General features: G+C 45.8%; 1 protein-coding gene across 5 annotated transcripts; it reads left to right on the top strand.

The window, feature by feature from the left end:
• The first annotated feature begins 353 nt into the window (after nt 1–353).
• LOC139575393 (leucine-rich repeat-containing protein 28-like) lies at nt 354–23,100 on the top strand. Of its 5 annotated transcripts, none has more exons than XM_071400311.1 (11): nt 354–462; nt 979–1,116; nt 1,429–1,522; nt 1,717–1,757; nt 3,366–3,403; nt 6,204–6,335; nt 13,928–14,134; nt 16,469–16,571; nt 17,035–17,219; nt 21,970–22,129; nt 22,402–23,100. In XM_071400311.1, the coding sequence occupies exons 2-11, from the start codon at nt 1,043–1,045 to the stop codon at nt 22,469–22,471; spliced, it is 1,104 nt and encodes a 367-aa protein (XP_071256412.1). In that variant the 5' UTR covers nt 354–462; nt 979–1,042; the 3' UTR covers nt 22,472–23,100. The 5 variants fall into 5 exon arrangements, with proteins under 5 accessions (XP_071256412.1, XP_071256410.1, XP_071256411.1 ...); XM_071400309.1 differs by having other exon boundaries at nt 6,198–6,335; XM_071400310.1 differs by lacking the exon at nt 354–462 and adding an exon at nt 469–806 and having other exon boundaries at nt 6,198–6,335.
• The last annotated feature ends 596 nt before the right edge of the window (nt 23,101–23,696 follow it).

The following is a 23,696-nucleotide window of genomic DNA, read 5'->3' as shown; positions in this document are numbered from 1 at the left end:
TTAACTATTATTCTACAATTTTGAAATAGTTAAAAAATATATATATATAGGAAAAACCCTTGAATTGAAGAGGTGTTTTAAAACTTTTGACCAGTGGTGTATATTGTAAGCAAAAGGATGTTCCCCGATGCTGGAAGGGGGGCCCGAGTGGAACGGTTTGGGAACCCCTGCTGTACCTGATATGCTTAACTCAGTATGCTACTGTACACATGTTCTGAGACGATCCAGACATCGTCTCAAAGATACTGATGTGTGGTGCATTTGGTTCTGGAGGAAGAGCGCCCTCGTGTCGCTAAAGCGAGAATCGTTACGATGCCTCAAAAACTACAACAACCGGCCAACAAGTCACATCCGGGCGCCAGTCAATGACGTCGGCGTTGACTTTTTGACGTCTGTTGATAAAATATCAAGATGTGCCCACAGGGACGTGATGAGGCTTTACATTGTTTCTGCAGGGATAAGGTAAAGGAAGTAGCTAAGCTAACAGTTTGACATGAATAAGCAGTTCACTTGGAGATGTGCTCTCAAAGAAGCTAGCTACTGTTTTGAAACGTTTGATAATGTTGGTTTTAATTGGCCATACAGGGCTAGCTAGCTACTTACGTAAGTTAACTGTTTGTTTTGCACATTGCCAAGGAAGACCCAAGTGCTCGCAACTAACGTTCGCTTGCGCTGCATGTCATATAGCAACGTTAACGTTACTGTTATGCTAACGTTAGCTCGCAAGTTACAGTACAGTAGGACCGAAGATACTGCTGATAGAACTAGCTAACGTTACTAGCTAGCTAGATAGCATCTTTTCTACGGTATGTATTGTACATTCAACCAAGCTGTATGTCTGATTTATGAATAAAACATTGTGTTTTACTGTATCTAACTATTGCACATGTAGGTGTTATATTTTGCCAATGCATCATGGTCCCAGTCTGATTATGGGAACATCTCTGTGTTGTGTTCCTGTTAATTCTCCTCTCTAAGGTGTCGCCGTGGTTTAGATAGAAGACAGGAAAGGTACAGGAAGTGACGGTGCTTCTGTGTTGCCATGGCGTCTGAGCTGCAGGAGGCGATCTGCATGGCCAAGCAGGAGCGTCACAAGAACCTGTTCCTCAACTACAGGTGTGTGATTTTATTAAGACATGTTACTCTGTGTTAAGTTATATGTCCTGGCCTTTATTCAACCTGTTCCTCAACTACAGGTGTGTGATTTATTAAGACATGTTACTATGTGTTAAGTTATATGTTCTTTATTCAACCTGTTCCTCAACTACAGGTGTGTGATTTATTAAGACATGTTACTAAGCGTTAAGTTATATATTCTGGCCTTTATTCAACATGTTCCTCAACTACAGGTGTGTGATTTATTAAGACATGTTACTATGTGTTAAGTTATATGTTCTGGCCTTTATTCAACCTGTTCCTCAACTACAGGAACCTGAACAACTTTCCTGTCGATCTGCTGAAGGATGAAGGACTACAGTTCCTACAGAGGCTTTATATGAAGAGGAACTCTCTCACCACGCTGGTACGGACTGGTGGTGTCTCTGGTCCAGGCTGTTACGTAACACCTTGGACCAGAGATAAGTGTCAGTTTAGATCCAGTATTTATGTGTGGTAACTCTACTTCTGTAGCCTGGCTCTTAGTGATGTAGTCAGTCTTCTATAATCAGTTGCATTATGGTCTGTGTTCTAAAAACATGCTTTCTATCCTTTCTGCAGCCGGATAATCTAGCACAGAAACTCCCCAACTTAATAGAGCTGTAAGTATAGAAGCTCCCCTACTTAATAGAGCTGTAAGTATAGAAGCTCACTAACTTAATAGAGCTGTAAGTATAGAAGCTCCCCAACTTAATAGAGCTGTAAGTATAGAAACTCCCCAACTTAATAGAGCTGTAAGTATAGAAGCTCCCCAACTTAATAGAGCTGTAAGTATTGAAGCTCCCCAACTTAATAGAGCTGTAAGTATAGAAGCTCCCCAACTTAATAGAGCTGTAAGTATAGAAGCTCCCCAACTTAATAGAGCTGTAAGTATAGAAGCTCCCCAACTTAATAGAGCTGTAAGTATAGAAGCTCCCCTACTTAATAGAGCTGTAAGTATAGAAGCTCACTAACTTAATAGAGCTGTAAGTATAGAAGCTCCCCAACTTAATAGAGCTGTAAGTATAGAAGCTCCCCAACTTAATAGAGCTGTAAGTATAGAAGCTCCCCAACTTAATAGAGCTGTAAGTATAGAAGCTCCCCTACTTAATAGAGCTGTAAGTATAGAAGCTCACTAACTTAATAGAGCTGTAAGTATAGAAGCTCCCCAACTTAATAGAGCTGTAAGTATAGAAACTCCCCAACTTAATAGAGCTGTAAGTATAGAAGCTCCCCAACTTAATAGAGCTGTAAGTATTGAAGCTCCCCAACTTAATAGAGCTGTAAGTATAGAAGCTCCCCAACTTAATAGAGCTGTAAGTATTGAAGCTCCCCAACTTAATAGAGCTGTAAGTATAGAAGCTCCCCAACTTAATAGAGCTGTAAGTATAGAAGCTCCCCAACTTAATAGAGCTGTAAGTATAGAAGCTCCCCTACTTAATAGAGCTGTACGTATAGAAGCTCCCCAACTTAATAGAGCTGTAAGTATAGAAGCTCCCCAACTTAATAGAGCTGTAAGTATAGAAGCTCCCCTACTTAATAGAGCTGTAAGTATAGAAGCTCCCCAACTTAATAGAGCTGTAAGTATAGAATCTCCCCTACTTAATAGAGCTGTAAGTATAGAAGCTCCCCTACTTAATAGAGCTGTAAGTATAGAAGCTCCCCTACTTAATAGAGCTGTAAGTATAGAAGCTCCCCTACTTAATAGAGCTGTAAGTATAGAAGCTCCCCAACTTAATAGAGCTGTAAGTATAGAAGCTCCCCAACTTAATAGAGCTGTAAGTATAGAAGCTCCCCATCTTAATAGAGCTGTAAGTATAGAAGCTCCCCATCTTAATAGAGCTGTAAGTATAGAAGCTCCCCTACTTAATAGAGCTGTAAGTATAGAAGCTCCCCTACTTAATAGAGCTGTAAGTATAGAAGCTCCCCTACTTAATAGAGCTGTAAGTATAGAAGCTCCCCTACTTAATAGAGCTGTAAGTATAGAAGCTCCCCTACTTAATAGAGATTTAAGTGTAGAAAAGCATATTTTCTTACTGTAGGAAAGACATCGGGGCAGGAATACATAGGAACTGTTGGACAGCATTTTTGATGCGTCCACTAGATGGCACTGCAGTCGCATTATATTTTGGGAAAGTAGTCAACCGGTGTGGTCTTTCACATGTTTGGTACTTTTTACTTGTTGACGCTTGTCAATATTTTAATGTGTCATTGGTCTTTGTCTCTTCAAGGTATCTGCATTCCAACAACATAACCTGTGTTCCTGAAGGTGATGAATGATCTTCAGTCATTTAGAAGAGGCTGTTATACTGAGTTACTTACATTCAACACCTTGTCAGTACTATATAGAGTCATGACTACATGGAACTCTATTCCACATCAACTAACTGATGCAGCAGGAGAATCATGTAAAAAAATACACCTTATTAAACAGCGGCGACTGTGAAGCAACACAAACATAGGCACAGACACACACACACACACACACTATAACATACGCACTATACGCACATATTTTGTGTTGTAGATATGTGGTAGTAGAGTAGTGGTACAAGGGAACACTGCCTTGGCAGGAACTAATGGGGATCCATAATAAACCCCAGGAAGAGTAGCTGCTGCCTTGGCAGGAACTAATGGGGATCCATAATAAACCCCAGGAAGAGTAGCTGCTGCCTTGACAGGAACTAATGGGGATCCATAATGAACCCCAGGAAGAGTAGCTGCTGTCTTGACAGGAACTAATGGAGATCCATAATGCATACTAATACAGGTATCCCAATCAGTGTTGTCATTTGAACGTTTACACAGTAAACAAACAGTTGTATTGAAGCCAAATATCTGACTATAATGTTTTCTGAGTAGCTGATAACCGGTTACCATTGAGGAGGTTCTAACTTAAAAACTTCTCTAGGATAGGGGGCAGAGTTTTCACTTAGGGAAAAATAGCGTGCCAAATTTCAACTTCGTTCTACTCATCCCCAGAATATAAGATATGCATATTATTAGTAGATTTGGATAGAAAACACTCTGAAGTTTCTAAAACTGTTTGAATCATATCTGTAAGTATAACAGAACTTATGTAGCAGGCAAAACCCTGAGGACTAACCTTTTTTTTTTTAAGTCACTGTCTGTTCAATGAGATTTATAATCACTCTATTCTCAGTTCTTACTGCTTCCACTGGATGTCACCAGTCTTGGGAAATAGGTTGAGGTTATTCATTTGTGAAATGAAGAAGGCCACCAGGAAGTAGAGTATAGGGATGTTTACACTACCATACTATAAGATGTCTGTCCTGTCTTCAGCGATAGGTAGTCTGTCCTGTCCTCAGCTATAGGTAGTCTGTCCTGTCCTCAGCTATAGGTAACCTGTCCTGTCCTCAGCTATAGGTAACCTGTCTTGTCCTCAGCTATAGGTAGTCTGTCCTGTCCTCAGCGATAGGTAGTCTGTCCTGTCCTCAGCTATAGGTAGTCTGTCCTGTCCTCAGCTATAGGTAACCTGTCCTGTCCTCAGCGATAGGTAGTCTGTCCTGTCCTCAGCTATAGGTAGTCTGTCCTGTCCTCAGCGATAGGTAGTCTGTCCTGTCCTCAGCTATAGGTAGTCTGTCCTGTCCTCAGCGATAGGTAACCTGTCCTGTCCTCAGCTATAGGTAGTCTGTCCTGTCCTCAGCTATAGGTAGTCTGTCCTGTCCTCAGCTATAGGTAGTCTGTCCTGTCCTCAGCTATAGGTAACCTGTCCTGTCCTCAGCTATAGGTAGTCTGTCCTGTCCTCAGCTATAGGTAGTCTGTCCTGTCCTCAGCTATAGGTAGTCTGTCCTGTCCTCAGCTATAGGTAGTCTGTCCTGTCCTCAGCTATAGGTAGTCTGTCCTGTCCTCAGCTATAGGTAGTCTGTCCTGTCCTCAGCTATAGGTAGTCTGTCCTGTCCTCAGCTATAGGTAGTCTGTCCTGTCCTCAGCTATAGGTAGTCTGTCCTGTCCTCAGCTATAGGTAGTCTGTCCTGTCCTCAGCGATAGGTAACCTGTCCTGTCCTCAGCTATAGGTAACCTGTCCTGTCCTCAGCTATAAGTAACCTGTCCTGTCCTCAGCGATAGGTAGTCTGTCCTGTCTTCAGCGATAGGTAGTCTGTCCTGTCCTCAGCTATAGGTAGTCTGCGCTGTCCTCAGCGATAGGTAACCTGCGCTGTCCTCAGCTATAGGTAGTCTGTCCTGTCCTCAGCGATAGGTAGTCTGTCCTGTCCTCAGCGATAGGTAGTCTGTCCTGTCCTCAGCGATAGGTAGTCTGTCCTGTCCTCAGCTATAGGTAACCTGTCCTGTCCTCAGCTATAGGTAGTCTGTCCTGTCTTCAGCGATAGGTAACCTGCGCTGTCCTCAGCTATAGGTAACCTGTCCTGTCCTCAGCGATAGGTAGTCTGTCCTGTCTTCAGCGATAGGTAACCTGTCCTGTCCTCAGCGATAGGTAGTCTGTCCTGTCCTCAGCGATAGGTAGTCTGTCCTGTCCTCAGCTATAGGTAGTCTGTCCTGTCCTCAGCTATAGGTAACCTGTCCTGTCCTCAGCTATAGGTAACCTGTCCTGTCCTCAGCGATAGGGAACCTGTCCTGTTCTCAGCGATAGGTAACCTGTCCTGTCCTCAGCTATAGGTAACCTGCGCTGTCCTCAGCTATAGGTAACCTGTCCTGTCCTCAGCGATAGGTAGTCTGTCCTGTCTTCAGCGATAGGTAACCTGTCCTGTCCTCAGCGATAGGTAGTCTGTCCTGTCCTCAGCTATAGGTAGTCTGTCCTGTCCTCAGCTATAGGTAGTCTGTCCTGTCCTCAGCTATAGGTAACCTGTCCTGTCCTCAGCTATAGGTAACCTGTCCTGTCCTCAGCGATAGGGAACCTGTCCTGTTCTCAGCGATAGGTAACCTGTCCTGTCCTCAGCGATAGAAAAACCTGTCCTGTCCTCAGCGATAGGTAACCTGTCCTGTCCTCAGCTATGTCCTGTCCTCAGCGATAGGTAACCTGTCCTGTCCTCAGCGATAGGTAACCTGTCCTGTCCTCAGCTATAGGTAACCTGTTCTGTCCTCAGCTATAGGTAACCTGTCCAGGCTGCAGTCTTTAGACCTGAGTGACAACGCTCTGCAAGTCATCTGTCCAGAGATCGGCAGGCTGAGGTCCCTACGACACCTGAGACTGGCCAACAACCAGCTGAAATACCTGCCTCCAGGTAAGACTGACCCACAACCAGCTGAAATACCTGCCTCCAGGTAAGACTGACCCACAACCAGCTGAATTACCTGCCTCCAGGTAAGACTGACCCACAACCAGCTGAATTACCTGCCTCCAGGTAAGACTGACCCACAACCAGCTGAATTACCTGCCTCCAGGTAAGACTGACCCACAACCAGCTGAAATACCTGCCTCCAGGTAAGACTGACCCACAACCAGCTGAATTACCTGCCTCCAGGTAAGACTGACCCACAACCAGCTGAATTACCTGCCTCCAGGTAAGACTGACCCACAACCAGCTGAATTACCTGCCTCCAGGTAAGACTGACCCACAACCAGCTGAAATACCTGCCTCCAGGTAAGACTGGCCAACCTGCCTCCAGGTAAGACTGGCCAACAACCAGCTGAAATACCTGCCTCCAGGTAAGACTGACCAACAACCAGTTGAAATACCTGCCTCCAGGTAAGAATGGCCAACGACCAGCTGAAATACCTGCCTCCAGGTAAGACTGGCCAACCTGCCTCCAGTAAGACTGGCCAACAACCAGCTGAAATACCTGCCTCCAGGTAAGACTGAACCACAACCAGCTGAAATACCTGCCTCCAGGTAAGACTGACCCACAACCAGCTGAAATACCTGCCTCCAGGTAAGACTGACCCACAACCAGCTGAAATACCTGCCTCCAGGTAAGACTGGCCAACCTGCCTCCAGGTAAGACTGACCCACAACCAGCTGAAATACCTGCCTCCAGGTAAGACTGACCCACAACCAGCTGAAATACCTGCCTCCAGGTAAGACTGACCAACCTGCCTCCAGTAAGACTGGCCAACAACCAGCTGAAATACCTGCCTCCAGGTAAGACTGACCCACAACCAGCTGAAATACCTGCCTCCAGGTAAGACTGACCCACAACCAGCTGAATTACCTGCCTCCAGGTAAGACTGACCCACAACCAGCTGAATTACCTGCCTCCAGGTAAGACTGACCAACAACCAGCTGAATTACCTGCCTCCAGGTAAGACTGACCCACAACCAGCTGAAATACCTGCCTCCAGGTAAGACTGGCCAACCTGCCTCCAGGTAAGACTGGCCAACCTGCCTCCAGGTAAGACTGGCCAACCTGCCTCCAGGTAAGACTGGCCAACCTGCCTCCAGGTAAGACTGGCCAACAACCAGCTGAAATACCTGCTTCCAGGTAAGACTGACCAACAACCAGCTGAAATACCTGCCTCCAGGTAAGAATGGCCAACGACCAGCTGAAATACCTGCCTCCAGGTAAGACTGGCCAACCTGCCTCCAGGTAAGACTGGCCAACCTGCCTCCAGGTAAGACTGGCCAACAACCAGCTGAAATACCTGCTTCCAGGTAAGACTGACCAACAACCAGCTGAAATACCTGCCTCCAGGTAAGAATGGCCAACGACCAGCTGAAATACCTGCCTCCAGGTAAGACTGGCCAACCTGCCTCCAGGTAAGACTGGCCAACCTGCCTCCAGGTAAGACTGGCCAACCTGCCTCCAGGTAAGACTGGCCAACAACCAGCTGAAATACCTGCTTCCAGGTAAGACTGACCAACGACCAGCTGAAATACCTGCCTCCAGGTAAGAATGGCCAACGACCAGCTGAAATACCTGCCTCCAGGTAAGACTGGCCCACAACCAGCTGAAATACCTGCCTCCAGGTAAGACTGACCCACAACCAGCGGAAATACCTGCCTCCAGGTAAGACTGACCCACAACCAGCGGAAATACCTGCCTCCAGGTAAGACTGACCCACAACCAGCGGAAATACCTGCCTCCAGTTAAGACTGACCCACAACCAGCGGAAATACCTGCCTCCAGGTAAGACTGACCCACAACCAGCGGAAATACCTACCTCCAGGTAAGACTGACCCACAACCTCCAGGTAAGACTGACCCACAACCAGCGGAAATACCTGCCTCCAGGTAAGACTGATCCACAACCAGCTGAAATACCTGCCTCCAGGTAAGACTGACCCACAACCAGCTGAAATACCTGCCTCCAGGTAAGACTGACCCACAACCAGCTGAAATACCTGCCTCCAGGTAAGACTGACCCACAACCAGCTGAAATACCTGCCTCCAGGTAAGACTGACCCACGACCAACTGAAATACCTGCCTCCAGGTAAGACTGACCCACAACCAGCTGAAATACCTGCCTTCAGGTAAGACTGACCCACCATCAGCTGAAATACCTGCCTCCAGGTAAGACTGACCCACAACCAGCTGAAATACCTGCCTCCAGGTAAGACTGACCCACCATCAGCTGAAATACCTGCCTCCAGGTAAGACTGGCCAACAACCAGCTGAAATACCTGCCTCCAGGTAAGACTGACCAACCTGCCTCCAGGTAAGACTGACCCACAACCAGCTGAAATACCTGCCTTCAGGTAAGACTGACCCACCATCAGCTGAAATACCTGCCTTCAGGTAAGACTGACCCACCATCAGCTGAAATACCTGCCTCCAGGTAAGACTGACCCACAACCAGCTGAAATACCTGCCTCCAGGTAAGACTGACCCACCATCAGCTGAAATACCTGCCTCCAGGTAAGACTGACCCACCATCAGCTGAAATACCTGCCTCCAGGTAAGACTGGCCAACAACCAGCTGAAATACCTGCCTCCAGGTAAGACTGGCTGACTTATTCCTCTTAGCTACTAGTATGTGACAATATAAATGTTTTCTCACATACACCTGAAAGTTGCAGTGAAAATGTTGTTTTACAGGGTCAGCCATATTAATCATATTGTATTTGTCACATGCTCTGAATACCACAGGTCTTGTATTACAAGCCCTTAACCAACAATGCAGTTTAAGAAAAATACAAATTAAGAAAAGATTGACTAAATAAACAAACGTTAAAAACAATAAGAGTAGGAAGGCTATATACAGGGGGTACTGGTACGGAGTCAATGTGTGGTGGTACAGGTTGAGGTAATTTGTACATGTAGGTAGGGGTAAAGTGACTATGCATAGATAATAAACAGAGTAGCAGCAATGTAGAAACGGGGGGGGGGGGGGGGGTCAATGCAAATAGTCTGGGTATCCATTTGATTAGCTGTTCAGCAGTCTAATGGTTTGGGGGTAGAAGCTGTTCAGCAGTCTGATGGCTTGGTGGTAGAAGCTGTTCAGCAGTCTGATGGCTTGGGGGTAGAAGCTGTTCAGCAGTCTGATGGGGGTAGAAGCTGTTCAGCAGTCTGATGGCTTGGGGGTAGAAGCTGTTCAGCAGTCTGATGGTTTGGGGGTAGAAGCTGATCAGCAGTCTGATGGCTTGGGGGTAGAAGCTGTTCAGCAGTCTGATGGCTTGGGGGTAGAAGCTGTTCAGCAGTCTAATGGATTGGTGGTAGAAGCTGTTCAGCAGTCTGATGGGGGTAGAAGCTGTTCAGCAGTCTGATGGCTTGGGGGTAGAAGCTGTTCAGCAGTCTGATGGTTTGGGGGTAGAAGCTGATCAGCAGTCTGATGGCTTGGGGGTAGAAGCTGTTCAGCAGTCTGATGGCTTGGGGGTAGAAGCTGTTCAGCAGTCTAATGGATTGGTGGTAGAAGCTGTTCAGCAGTCTGATGGCTTGGGGGTAGAAGCTGTTCAGCAGTCTAATGGTTTGGGGGTAGAAGCTGTTCAGCAGTCTGATGGCTTGGGGGTAGAAGCTGTTCAGCAGTCTAATGGATTGGTGGTAGAAGCTGTTCAGCAGTCTAATGGCTTGGGGGTAGAAGCTGTTCAGCAGTCTGATGGTTTGGGGGTAGAAGCTGATCAGCAGTCTAATGGATTGGTGGTAGAAGCTGTTCAGCAGTCTAATGGCTTGGGGGTAGAAGCTGTTCAGCAGTCTGATGGCTTGGGGGTAGAAGCTGTTCAGCAGTCTGATGGTTTGGTGGTAGAAGCTGTTCAGCAGTCTAATGGATTGGTGGTAGAAGCTGATCAGCAGTCTGATGGCTTGGGGGTAGAAGCTGTTCAGCAGTCTGATGGCTTGGGGGTAGAAGCTGTTCAGCAGTCTAATGGCTTGGTGGTAGAAGCTGTTCAGCAGTCTGATGGCTTGGGGGTAGAAGCTGTTCAGCAGTCTGATGGCTTGGGGGTAGAAGCTGTTCAGCAGTCTGATGGCTTGGGGGTAGAAGCTGTTCAGCAGTCTGATGGCTTGGGGGTAGAAGCTGTTCAGCAGTCTGATGGCTTGGGGGTAGAAGCTGTTCAGCAGTCTGATGGCTTGGGGGTAGAAGCTGTTCAGCAGTCTGATGGCTTGGGGGTAGAAGCTGTTCAGCAGTCTGATGGTTTGGTGGTAGAAGCTGTTCAGCAGTCTAATGGCTTGGGGGTAGAAGCTGTTCAGCAGTCTGATGGATTGGTGGTAGAAGCTGTTCAGCAGTCTAATGGCTTGGGGGTAGAAGCTGTTCAGCAGTCTGATGGTTTGGGGGTAGAAGCTGATCAGCAGTCTGATGGCTTGGTGGTAGAAGCTGTTCAGCAGTCTAATGGCTTGGGGGTAGAAGCTGTTCAGCAGTCTGATGGCTTGGGGGTAGAAGCTGTTCAGCAGTCTGGTGGTTTGGGGGTAGAAGCTGTTCAGCAGTCTGATGGCTTGGGGGTAGAAGCTGTTCAGCAGTCTGATGGCTTGGGGGTAGAAGCTGTTCAGCAGTCTGATGGCTTGGGGGTAGAAGCTGTTCAGCAGTCTAATGGCTTGGGGGTAGAAGCTGTTCAGCAGTCTGATGGTTTGTAGGTAGAAGCTGTTCAGCAGTCTGATGGCTTGGGGGTAGAAGCTGTTCAGCAGTCTGATGGCTTGGGGGTAGAAGCTGTTCAGCAGTCTGATGGCTTGGGGGTAGAAGCTGCTCAGAAGCCTTTTGGACCTAGACTTGGCGCTTGCCGTGAAATAGCAGAGAGACCAGTCTATGACCAGGGTGACTGGAGTCTTCGACAATTTTTAGTACGGTGCACCTGGAGGGAATGAGGGTTTAAGTGCCTTTGCACAAGGGCACGTCCACAGATTTTTGGAAACAAATTTTTCACCTTGTCGGCTCAGGTGTTCGAACCAGCAACCTTTTCAGTTACTGGCCCAACGCTCTAATCGCTAGGTTACCTGCCGCCTTATGACTTTTCTGTTTGTCTCACTCCTTTTTTAATTTATTTTATTTCACCTTTATTTTACCAGGTAGGCCAGTTGAGAACAAGTTCTCATTTACAACTGTGACCTGGCCAAGATAAAGCAAAGCAGTGCGACACAAACAACAACAGAGTTAAACATGGGATAAACAAAGTACAGTCAATAACAATAGAAAATATGTATACATTGTGTGCAAATGTAGTAAGACTAGGGAGGTAAGGCAGTAAATAGGTCGTAGTGGCAAAATAATTACAATTTAGCATTTTGGTGCCTTCCTGAGCCAGGATTCAGACACGGCTAGGACATCAGGGTTGGCGGAGTGTGCTAAGGCAGTGAATAAAACAAACTTAGGGAGGAGGCTTCTAATGTTAACATGCATGAAACCCAGGCTTTTACGGTTACAGAACAAATGAGAGCGGCTGGGGAATAGGTGTAGTGCTGGGGGCTACAGGGCCTGGGTTAACCTCTACATCACCAGAGGAGTAGGATAAGGGTACGGCTGAAGGCTATAAGAACTGGTCGTCTAGTGCGTTGGGAACAGAATAAAAGCAGCAGATTTCTGGGCATGGTAGGATAGATTCAGGGCATAATGTACAGACACGGGTATGGTAGGATGTGAGTACAGTGGAGGTAAACCTAGGCATTGAGTGACGATGAGAGAGGTTTTGTCTCTGGAGGCACCAGTTAAGCCATGTGAGGTCTCTGCATGTGTGGGAGGTGGGACAAAGAGCTATCTAAGACATGTTGAGCGGGACTGGGGGCTCCTACAGTGAAATAAAACTATAATAACTAACAGAAACAGCCGTAGACATATTGACATTAGAGAGAGGCATAAAGCAATCACAGGTGTTGATCAGGAGAGCTAAGACAACGGGTAAATGGTGATGAATGGGCAGGAGGGTCAGTTAGGTACATACAGGACCTGAGTTCGAGGCTGGGGCCGACAGAAACTTAATGTTAGTGAACAGTCCAGCAGGCATCAGCTGTGTAGCCGAGTGATCATGGCGTCCAATGAGCAGCAATAGGTGAGTCAGGGAGCCGTTCGGTAGTCACTACAACGCTAGTCCAGCGGGAGACACGACGTTCAGAAAGCTAGCGGGCCGTTCGGTAGTCGCTATTACGCTAGTCGAGCGGGAGACACGGCGTTCAGAAAGCTAGCGGGCCGTTCGGTAGTCGCTACAACGCTAGTCGAGCGGGAGACACGGCGTTCAGAAAGCTAGCGGGCCGTTCGGTAGTCGCTACAACGCTAGTCGAGCGGGAGACACGGCGTTCAGAAAGCTAGCGGGCCGTTCGGTAGTCGCTACAACGCTAGTCGAGCGGGAGACTCGGCGTTCAGAAAGCTAGCGGGCCGTTCGGTAGTCGCTACAACGCTAGTCGAGCGGGAGACACGGCGTTCAGAAAGCTAGCGGGCCGTTCGGTAGTCGCTACAACGCTAGTCCAGCGGGAGACACGGCGTTCAGAAAGCTAGCGGGCCGAGTGATCATAGGGTCCAATGAGCAGCAATAGGTGAGTCAGGGAGCCGTTCGGTAGTCGCTACAACGCTAGTCCAGCTGGAGACACGGCGTTCAGAAAGCTAGCGGGCCGAGTGATCATAGGGTCCAATGAGCAGGTGAGTCAGGGAGCCGTTCGGTAGTCACTACAACGCTAGTCGAGCGGGAGACACGGCGTTCAGAAAGCTAGCGGGCTGAGTGATCATAGGGTCCAATGAGCAGCAATAGGTGAGTCAGGGAGCCGTTCGGTAGTCGCTACAACGCTAGTCCAGCGGGAGACACGGCGTTCAGAAAGCTAGCGGGCTGGGGATAGCAGATGGGTCTTCGGCGACATCGCAACGGAAAAGCCTGTTGAATCCACATCGGACGATTACGTCGGCAGACACACTGTCTCCATCTTACTCCGTCTTACGTGATTTGGATTCCCGTAGGGCGGCGCACAATTGGCCCAGCGTCGTCCGGGTTAGGGTTTGGCTCTCATTGTAAATGAGAATTTGTTCTTAACTGACTTGCCTAGTTAAATAACAGTTAATCTATCCCTGTCTCTCACTGTGTCTCTGTCTCTCTCTGTCTCTGTCTCTCTGTCTCTCTCTCTGTCTCTCTGTGTCTCTCTCTCTCTCTGACTCGCTCTCTGTGTCTCTCTCTCTCTCTGTGTCTCTGTCTCTCTCTGTGTCTCTGTCTCTATCTCGCTCTCTGTCTCTCTCTCTCTCTGTGTCTCTGTCTCGCTCTCTGTGTCTCTGTCTGTCTCTTTCTCTCTCTGTCTCTGTCTCTCTGCGTCTCTCTCTCTGTTTCGCTCTCTGTGTCTCTCTCTCTCTCTCTGTCTCTGTCTCTCTGCGTCTCTCTCTCTGTTTCGCTCTCTGTGTCTCTCTCTCTCTCTCTCTCTGTCTCGCTCTCTGTCTCTCTCTCTGTCTCGCTCTCTGTCTCTGTGTCTCCCTCTGTCTCTGTGTCCTATCTGAGATTGGAGGCCTGTGTGACCTCTTGTTTTTCTCTTCTCTCTCACACAGAGATTGGAGCCCTGTGTGACTTAGAGACCCTGGATGTGAGTAGAAATGTGTTGGTGTGTCTCCCAGAGCGGCTGCACCAGTGTCTGTCTCTCCAGTGTCTCACTGCTGACAGGAACAACCTGACCAGCTTCCCCAGACAGCTCTGCCAGCTCCACAGCCTCAACGAGCTCAGTATGGCTGCTAACCAACTCACCTCTCTACCCCTAGGTTAGTATGGGCTCAGAGTGGTATGGGGTCAGAGTGATAATGGTAGATGTGACTGTCTGATAATGGTAGATGTGCCTGTCTGATAATGGTAGATGTGTCTGTCTGATAATGGTAGATGTGCCTGTCTGATAATGGTAGATGTGTCTGTCTGATAATGGTAGATGTGCCTGTCTGATAATGATAGATGTGCCTGTCTGATAATGGTAGATGTGCCTGTCTGATAATGGTAGATGTGCCTGTCTGATAATGGTAGATGTGCCTGTCTGATAATGGTAGATGTGCCTGTCTGATAATGGTAGATGTGCCTGTCTGATAATGGTAGATGTGCCTGTCTGATAATGGTAGATGTGCCTGTCTGATAATGGTAGATGTGCCTGTCTGATAATGGTAGATGTGCCTGTCTGATAATGGTAGATGTGCCTGTCTGATAATGGTAGATGTGCCTGTCTGATAATGGTAGATGTGCCTGTCTGATAATGGTAGATGTGCCTGTCTGATAATGGTAGATGTGCCTGTCTGATAATGGTAGATGTGCCTGTCTGATAATGGTAGATGTGCCTGTCTGATAATGGTAGATGTGCCTGTCTGATAATGATAGATGTGCCTGTCTGATGATGGTAGATGTGCCTGTCTGATAATGGTAGATGTGTCTGTCTGATAATGGTAGATGTGCCTGTCTGATAATGATAGATGTGCCTGTCTGATAATGGTAGATGTGCCTGTCTGATAATGATAGATGTGCCTGTCTGATAATGATAGATGTGCCTGTCTGATAATGGTAGATGCGTCTGTCTGATAATGGTAGATGCGTCTGTCTGATAATGGTAGATGCGTCTGTCTGATAATGGTAGATGTGCCTGTCTGATAATGGTAGATGTGCCTGTCTGATAATGGTAGATGTGCCTGTCTGATAATGGTAGATGTGCCTGTCTGATAATGGTAGATGTGCCTGTCTGATAATGGTAGATGTGCCTGTCTGATAATGGTAGATGTGCCTGTCTGATAATGGTAGATGTGCCTGTCTGATAATGGTAGATGTGCCTGTCTGATAATGGTAGATGTGCCTGTCTGATAATGGTAGATGTGCCTGTCTGATAATGGTAGATGTGCCTGTCTGATAATGGTAGATGTGCCTGTCTGATAATGGTAGATGTGCCTGTCTGATAATGGTAGATGTGCCTGTCTGATAATGGTAGATGTGCCTGTCTGATAATGGTAGATGTGCCTGTCTGATAATGGTAGATGTGCCTGTCTGATAATGATAGATGTGCCTGTCTGATAATGGTAGATGTGCCTGTCTGATAATGGTAGATGTGCCTGTCTGATAATGGTAGATGTGCCTGTCTGATAATGGTAGATGTGCCTGTCTGATACTGGTAGATGTGCCTGTCTGATAATGGTAGATGTGCCTGTCTGATAATGATAGATGTGCCTGTCTGATAATGGTAGATGTGCCTGTCTGATAGATGTGCCTGTCTGATAGATGTGACTGTCTGATAATGGTAGATGTGCCTGTCTGATAATGGCAGATGTGCCTGTCTGATAATGGCAGATGTGCCTGTCTGATAATGGTAGATGTGCCTGTCTGATAATGATAGATGTGACTGTCTGATAATGGTAGATGTGCCTGTCTGATTGATGTGCCTGTCTGATGATGGTAGATGTGACTGTCTGATAATGGTAGATGTGACTGTCTTATAATGGTAGATGTGCCTGTCTGATAATGGTAGATGTGCCTGTCTGATAATGGTAGATGTGCCTGTCTGATAATGGTAGATGTGCCTGTCTGATAATGGTAGATGTGCCTGTCTGATAATGGTAGATGTGCCTGTCTGATGATGGTAGATGTGCCTGTCTGATAATGATAGATGTGCCTGTCTGATAGATGTGCCTGTCTGATGATGATAGATGTGACTGTCTGATAATGGTAGATGTGCCTGTCTGATAATGGTAGATGTGCCTGTCTGATGATGGTAGATGTGACTGTCTGATAATGGTAGATGTGCCTGTCTGATAATGGTAGATGTGCCTGTCTGATAATGGTAGATGTGCCTGTCTGTTAATGGTAGATGTGCCTGTCTGATAATGGTAGATGTGACTGTCTGATAATGGTAGATGTGCCTGTCTGATAATGGTAGATGTGCCTGTCTGATAATGGTAGATGTGCCTGTCTGATAATGGTAGATGTGCCTGTCTGATAATGGTAGATGTGCCTGTCTGTATAATTGGTAGATGTGCCTGTCTGATAATGGTAGATGTGCCTGTCTGATAATGGTAAGATGTGACTGTCTGATAATGGTAGATGTGACTGTCTGATAATATTGTGTGTTTCAGATTTGGGTCGTTCCAGAGAGCTGCAGTTTGTGTTTGTTGACAACAACGTCCACCTCAAAGGCCTTCCTTCATACCTGTACAACAAGGTGATTGGCTGCAGCGGGTAAGGACAGCCCCTAACCCTTATATCTGTACAAGGTGATTGGCTGCAGCGGCTAAGGACAGCCCCTAACCCTTATATCTGTACAAGGTGATTGGCTGCAGCGGCTAAGGACAGCCCCTAACCCTTATATCTGTACATGGTGATTGGCTGCAGCGGCTAAGGACAGCCCCTAACCCTTTCTTTAGCTTCTTTGTGGATGAGTATCATTTCTTCAGCATTTCATTGCTTCCTGACCTATTTCTTAATTGGATAAATCTGTCTATTAATGTATTATAGCCTCAGACATTGACGTCTGTCTGTCTAACCTGTCTGTCTGTCTGTTTCTCTCTCTCTCTGTTTCTCTCTCTCTCTGTTTCTCTCTCTCTGTCTCTCTCCATGTGTGGTCTGTCTAACCTGTCTGTCTTCTTCTCTGTCTCTCTCCAGGTGTGGTCTGTCTAACCTGTCTGTCTGTTTCTGTCTCCAGGTGTGGTCTGTCAGGGCAGGTGTCTGACCGGGCGCCCCAGCCTCTGTCTCTGTCTCTGGGAGATGTGTCTGTCCCTCTGCCTGCTGAGGTGAAAGCTATAGGCTCAGAGACGGAGCGAGTGGGCCCCTTGGAGGAGCTCGCCATGAGGGCCCTGCACAGCATGTACCGGCGACAGCCACTCAGAGGTGAGGAGACACACGGATACAGCTACACACACAGATCCTCTTGGGTCTTCTGTAGTGTTCTGAAGTGTCCTGTAATTCATCACACCATAGAGACATGAAGTGTCCTGTAATTCATCACACCATAGAGACATGAAGTGTCCTTTAATTCATCACACCATAGAGACATGAAGTGTCCTTTAATTCATCACACCATAGAGACATGAAGTGTCCTTTAATTCATCACACCATAGAGACATGAAGTGTCCTTTAATTCATCACACCATAGAGACATGAAGTGTCCTGTAATTCATCACACCATAGAGACATGAAGTGTCCTGTAATTCATCACCCCATAGAGACATGAAGTGTCCTGTAATTCATCACACCATAGAGACATGAAGTGTCCTGTAATTCATCACACCATAGAGACATGAAGTGTCCTTTAATTCATCACCCCATAGAGACGTGAAGTGCCCTTTAATTCATCACCCCATAGAGACATGAATTGTCCTTTAATTCATCACCCCATAGAGACATGAAGTGTCCTTTTAATTCATCACCCCATAGAGACATGAAGTGTCCTTTTAATTCATCACCCCATAGAGACATGAAGTGTCCTTTAATTCATCACCCCGTAGAGACATGAAGTGTCCTGTAATTCATCACATCATAGAGACATGAAGTGTCCTATAATTCATCACCCCATAGAGACATGAAGTGTCCTTTAATTCATCACCCCATAGAGACATGAAGTGTCCTTTAATTCATCACCCCATAGAGACATGAAGTGTCCTTTAATTCATCACCCCATAGAGACATGAAGTGTCCTTTAATTCATCACACCATAGAGACATGAAGTGTCCTTTAATTCATCACACCATAGAGACATGAAGTGTCCTGTAATTCATCACACCATAGAGACATGACGTGTCCTTTAATTCATCACCCCATAGAGACATGAAGTGTCCTGTAATTCATCACACCTTAGAGACATGAAGTGTCCTGTAATTCATCACACCATAGAGACATGAAGTGTCCTGTAATTCATCACACCATAGAGACATGAAGTGTCCTGTAATTCATCACACCATAGAGACATGAAGTGTCCTGTAATTCATCACCCCATAGAGACATGACGTGTCCTTTAAATCATCACCCCATAGAGACATGAAGTGTCCTGTAATTCATCACCCCATAGAGACATGAAGTGTCCTTTATTTTATCACCCCATAGAGACATGAAGTGTCCTTTAATTCATCACACCATAGAGACATGAAGTGTCCTTTAATTCATCACACCATAGAGACATGAAGTGTCCTTTAATTCATCACACCATAGAGACATGAAGTGTCCTTTAATTCATCACACCATAGAGACATGAAGTGTCCTTTAATTCATCACACCATAGAGACATGAAGTGTCCTGTAATTCATCACCCCATAGAGACATGAAGTGTCCTGTAATTCATCAACCCCATAGAGACATGAAGTGTCCTGTAATTCATCACACCATAGAGACATGAAGTGTCCTTTAATTCATCACACCATAGAGACATGAAGTGTCCTGTAATTCATCACCCCATAGAGACATGAAGTGTCCTGTAATTCATCACACCATAGAGACATGAAGTGTCCTTTAATTCATCACACCATAGAGACATGAAGTGTCCTGTAATTCATCACCCCATAGAGACATGAAGTGTCCTGTAATTCATCACCCCATAGAGACATGAAGTGTCCTGTAATTCATCACCCCATAGAGACATGAAGTGTCCTTTAAATCATCACCCCATAGAGACATGAAGTGTCCTGTAATTCATCACATCATAGAGACATGACGTGTCCTGTAATTCATCACCCCATAGAGACATGACGTGTCCTGTAATTCATCACACCATAGAGACATGACGTGTCCTGTAATTCATCACCCCATAGAGACATGACGTGTCCTGTAATTCATCACACCATAGAGACATGAAGTGTCCTGTAATTCATCACCCCATAGAGACATGAAGTGTCCTTTAATTCATCACACCATAGAGACATGAAGTGTCCTTTAATTCATCACCCCATAGAGACATGAAGTGTCCTGTAATTCATCACCCCATAGAGACATGAAGTGTCCTGTAATTCATCACCCCATAGAGACATGAAGTGTCCTGTAATTCATCACCCCATAGAGACATGAAGTGTCCTGTAATTCATCACCCCATAGAGACATGAAGTGTCCTTTAATTCATCACCCCATAGAGACATGAAGTGTCCTTTAATTCATCACACCATAGAGACATGAAGTGTCCTGTAATTCATCACCCCATAGAGACATGAAGTGTCCTTTAATTCATCACCCCATAGAGACATGAAGTGTCCTTTAATTCATCACACCATAGAGACATGAAGTGTCCTTTAATTCATCACCCCATAGAGACATGAAGTGTCCTGTAATTCATCACACCATAGAGACATGAAGTGTCCTGTAATTCATCACCCCATAGAGACATGAAGTGTCCTTTAATTCATCACCCCATAGTGACATGAAGTGTCCTGTAATTCATCACACCATAGTGACATGAAGTGTCCTTTAATTCATCACCCCATAGAGACATGAAGTGTCCTGTAATTCATCACCCCATAGAGACATGAAGTGTCCTGTAATTCATCACCCCATAGAGACATGAAGTGTCCTTTAATTCATCACCCCATAGAGACATGAAGTGTCCTGTAATTCATCACCCCATAGAGATGCTGTACAGATGGGAGAATAATAATAGGGGTCTTAGCACCGAGCCTGGTGGAACGCCTAATTCAGCTACGGAACATTTGAGGCATTCTATAATATAGAATGTGAAGACATTGAAGTGATATTCAGCTCTGGGATAATATAGAATGTGAAGACATTGAAGTGATCATCAGCTCTGGGATAATATAGAATATGGAGACATTGAAGTGATCATCAGCTCTGGGATAATATAGAATGTGAAGACATTGAAGTGATCATCAGCTCTGGGATAATATAGAATGTGGAGACATTGAAGTGATCATCAGCTCTGGGATAATATAGAATATGGAGACATTGAAGTGATCATCAGCTCTGGGATAATATAGAATGTGGAGACATTGAAGTGATCATCAGCTCTGGGATAATATAGAATGTGAAGACATTGAAGTGATCATACATTACACGCTGAAATGATACATTACCCACTGAAATGATACATTACCCACTGAAATGATACATTACACACTGAAATGATACACATCACACACTGAAATGATACATTACCCACTGAAATGATACATTACCCACTGAAATGATACATTACCCACTGAAATGATACATTACCCACTGAAATGATACATTACACACTGAAATGATACATTACACACTGAAATGATACATTACACACTGAAATGATACATTACACACTGAAATGATACATTACACGCTGAAATGATACATTACCCGCTGAAATGATACATTACCCACTGAAATGATACACATCACACACTGAAATGATACATTACCCACTGAAATGATACATTACCCACTGAAATGATACATTACCCACTGAAATGATACATTACACACTGAAATGATACATTACACACTGAAATGATACATTACACTCTGAAATGATACATTACACTCTGAAATGATACATTACTCTCTGAAATGATACATTACTCTCTGAAATGATACATTACACTCTGAAATGATACATTACACGCTGAAATGATACATTACACGCTGAAATGATACATTACACGCTGAAATGATACATTACACGCTGAAATGATACATTACACGCTGAAATGATACATTACACGCTGAAATGATACATTACACGCTGAAATGATACATTACCCGCTGAAATGATACATTACCCGCTGAAATGATACATTACACGCTGAAATGATACATTACACGCTGAAATGATACATTACACGCTGAAATGATACATTACACTCTGAAATGATACATTACACACTGAAATGATACATTACACACTGAAATGATACATTACTCTCTGAAATGATACATTACACTCTGAAATGATACATTACCCACTGAAATGATACATTACCCACTGAAATGATACATTACACTCTGAACTGATACATTACACTCTGAACTGATACATTACACTCTGAACTGATACATTACACTCTGAAATGATACATTACACTCTGAAATGATACATTACACTCTGAAATGATACATTACACTCTGAAATGATACATTACACTCTGAAATGATACATCACACTCTGAAACGATACTCACATCGGATACAGAGAGCGTGATCACACGGTCATCCGGAACAGCTTGTGCTCTCATGCATGATTCAGTGTTGCCTCAAAGCGAGCAAAGAAGTAATAATGATGTGACCTTTAAACTCCCTCTATCCCAGGTGGTTAAAGAGAATGGTGTGACCCCTGGTCATAATGATGTGACCTTTACAACTCCCTCTCTATCCCAGGTGGTTAAAGAGAATGGTGTGACCCCTGGTCATAACGATGTGACCTTTACAACTCCCTCTCTATCCCAGGTGGTTAAAGAGAATGGTGTGACCCCTGGTCATAATGATGTGACCTTTACAACTCCCTCTCTATCCCAAGTGGTTAAAGAGAACCTTAATGGAGAAATAGAGGAATATCAGTCAATATATTCCTCTTCATTCCTCTCTCTCTCTCTCTCTCCATTCCTCTCTCTCTTCATTCCTCTCTCTCTCTCTCTTCATTCCTCTCTCTCTCTCCCTGTCGGTCTCTCAGAGCGGAGTCTGCTGCCGCCCTTCCTGTTACCCAGAAGCCTTCTGGAACTGCTCCAATGCCCCCTGGGACATTGTCACCGCTGCAGTCAGCCCATGTTTACCATCATCTACCCCAAACTGTTCCCCCTCAGAGAGACCGCCCTGGCTGGGGTACACCGCAGGTAGCTAACCCTGACCCCTAACCACCCCTGACCCCTAACCACCCCTGACCCCTAACCACCCCTGACCCCCAACCACCCCTGACCCCCAACCACCCCTAACCCCTAACCACCCCTGACCCCTAACCACCCCTGACCCCTAACCACCCCTGACCCCCAACCACCCCTAACCCCTAACCACGCCTGACCCCTAAACTTGAAGGTCTCATAGGACGTGCATCTTTCGCACTACTTTATTCCAGTCCCTCTAATAGTCTCTCTGTCTCTGTCTCCAGAACCACAGTGAGTTTCGTTGCCTACTGCTGTTCCAGTCAGTGTGTTCAGACATTTGATCTGCAGCAATGACATCATGGTGCCTCCACCTCTGTCATCATCTCCACCTCTGGTCTCCTGGATGAATGAATGAAGGATGACAGAAGATGGATGAAGGACTGTGGGAGTCCTCCAGTCCTGAACCTCTCAGGAGGACATGCATAGCCTCTGGACTGGTGGACATGAAGTCCTGAACATCTCAGGGGGACATGCATAGCCTCTGGACTGGTGGACATGAAGTCCTGAACATCTCAGGGGGACATGCATAGCCTCTGGACTGGTGGACATGAAGTCCTGAACATCTCAGGGGGACATGCATAGCCTCTGGACTGGTGGACATGAAGTCCTGAACATCTCAGGGGGACATGCATAGCCTCTGGACTGGTGGACATGAAGTCCTGAACATCTCAGGGGGACATGCATAGCCTCTGGACTGGTGGACATGAAGTCCTGAACATCTCAGGGGGACATGCATAGCCTCTGGACTGGTGGACATGAAGTCCTGAACATCTCAGGACCAGCCAGTGACCAGTCCAGCAGTCTGTAATGGACATGAATGGTCCAATTGAATGAGGGACAATATTGGTATTAATAATCCACATCATATCATCTACTTATGTCCAACCACTAACATCTCTTAATACAACATCATTCTACCAATGGTTTGTTTCTGCTTTCAGTTTGTTCCAGCAACAACTCAGACCGTGTCGGTATGTTACTGGTGTGAACTAGCTGCTCACCAGCCAACCGTTCACCTGACAGACACAATAACATGAAGTGCCCAGTGTTTCTGTCTTTGTAGAGGAGAATCTATTCTGATCATTTCTATGGATTTTTACTGGATGACAAAAAGTGTTTGAAGAATGTCACTTAGGCCGTATTGCATGATAATAGTTATTAACCTGTTCTAAATATGTATTACTGGTAGGTGTATGGTCCCCCACTCCAGCCCTGAGGACTTAGAGAAGATAATAGTTATAAACCTGGTAGGTGTATGGTCCCCACTCCAGCCCTGAGGACTTAGAGAAGATAATAGTTATTAACCTGGTAGGTGTATGGTCCCCCACTCCAGCCCTGAGGACTTAGAGAAGATAATAGTTATAAACCTGGTAGGTGTATGGTCCCCCACTCCAGCCCTGAGGACTTAGAGAAGATAGTAGTTATTAACCTGGTAGGTGTATGGTCCCCACTCCAGCCCTGAGGACTTAGAGAAGATAATAGTTATTAACCTGGTAGGTGTATGGTCCCCCACTCCAGC

The sequence above is a fragment of the Salvelinus alpinus genome, chromosome 5 (assembly GCF_045679555.1).
Source record: "Salvelinus alpinus chromosome 5, SLU_Salpinus.1, whole genome shotgun sequence".
NCBI classification, from domain to species: Eukaryota; Metazoa; Chordata; class Actinopteri; order Salmoniformes; family Salmonidae; genus Salvelinus; species Salvelinus alpinus.
This window is presented reverse-complemented; position numbering and strand designations above follow the sequence as displayed.

Excerpts from the sequence above, each read along its gene's own strand:
- LOC139575393 (XM_071400309.1), top strand. The coding sequence starts at position 1,043 with ATGGCGTCTGAGCTGCAGGAGGCGATCTGCATGGCCAAGCAGGAGCGT. Across the intron at positions 14,135-16,468 it reads ACTCACCTCTCTACCCCTAG|ATTTGGGTCGTTCCAGAGAG; the intron begins GTTAGTATGGGC and ends TGTGTGTTTCAG. Across the intron at positions 17,220-21,969 it reads CCGGCGACAGCCACTCAGAG|AGCGGAGTCTGCTGCCGCCC; the intron begins GTGAGGAGACAC and ends TCGGTCTCTCAG.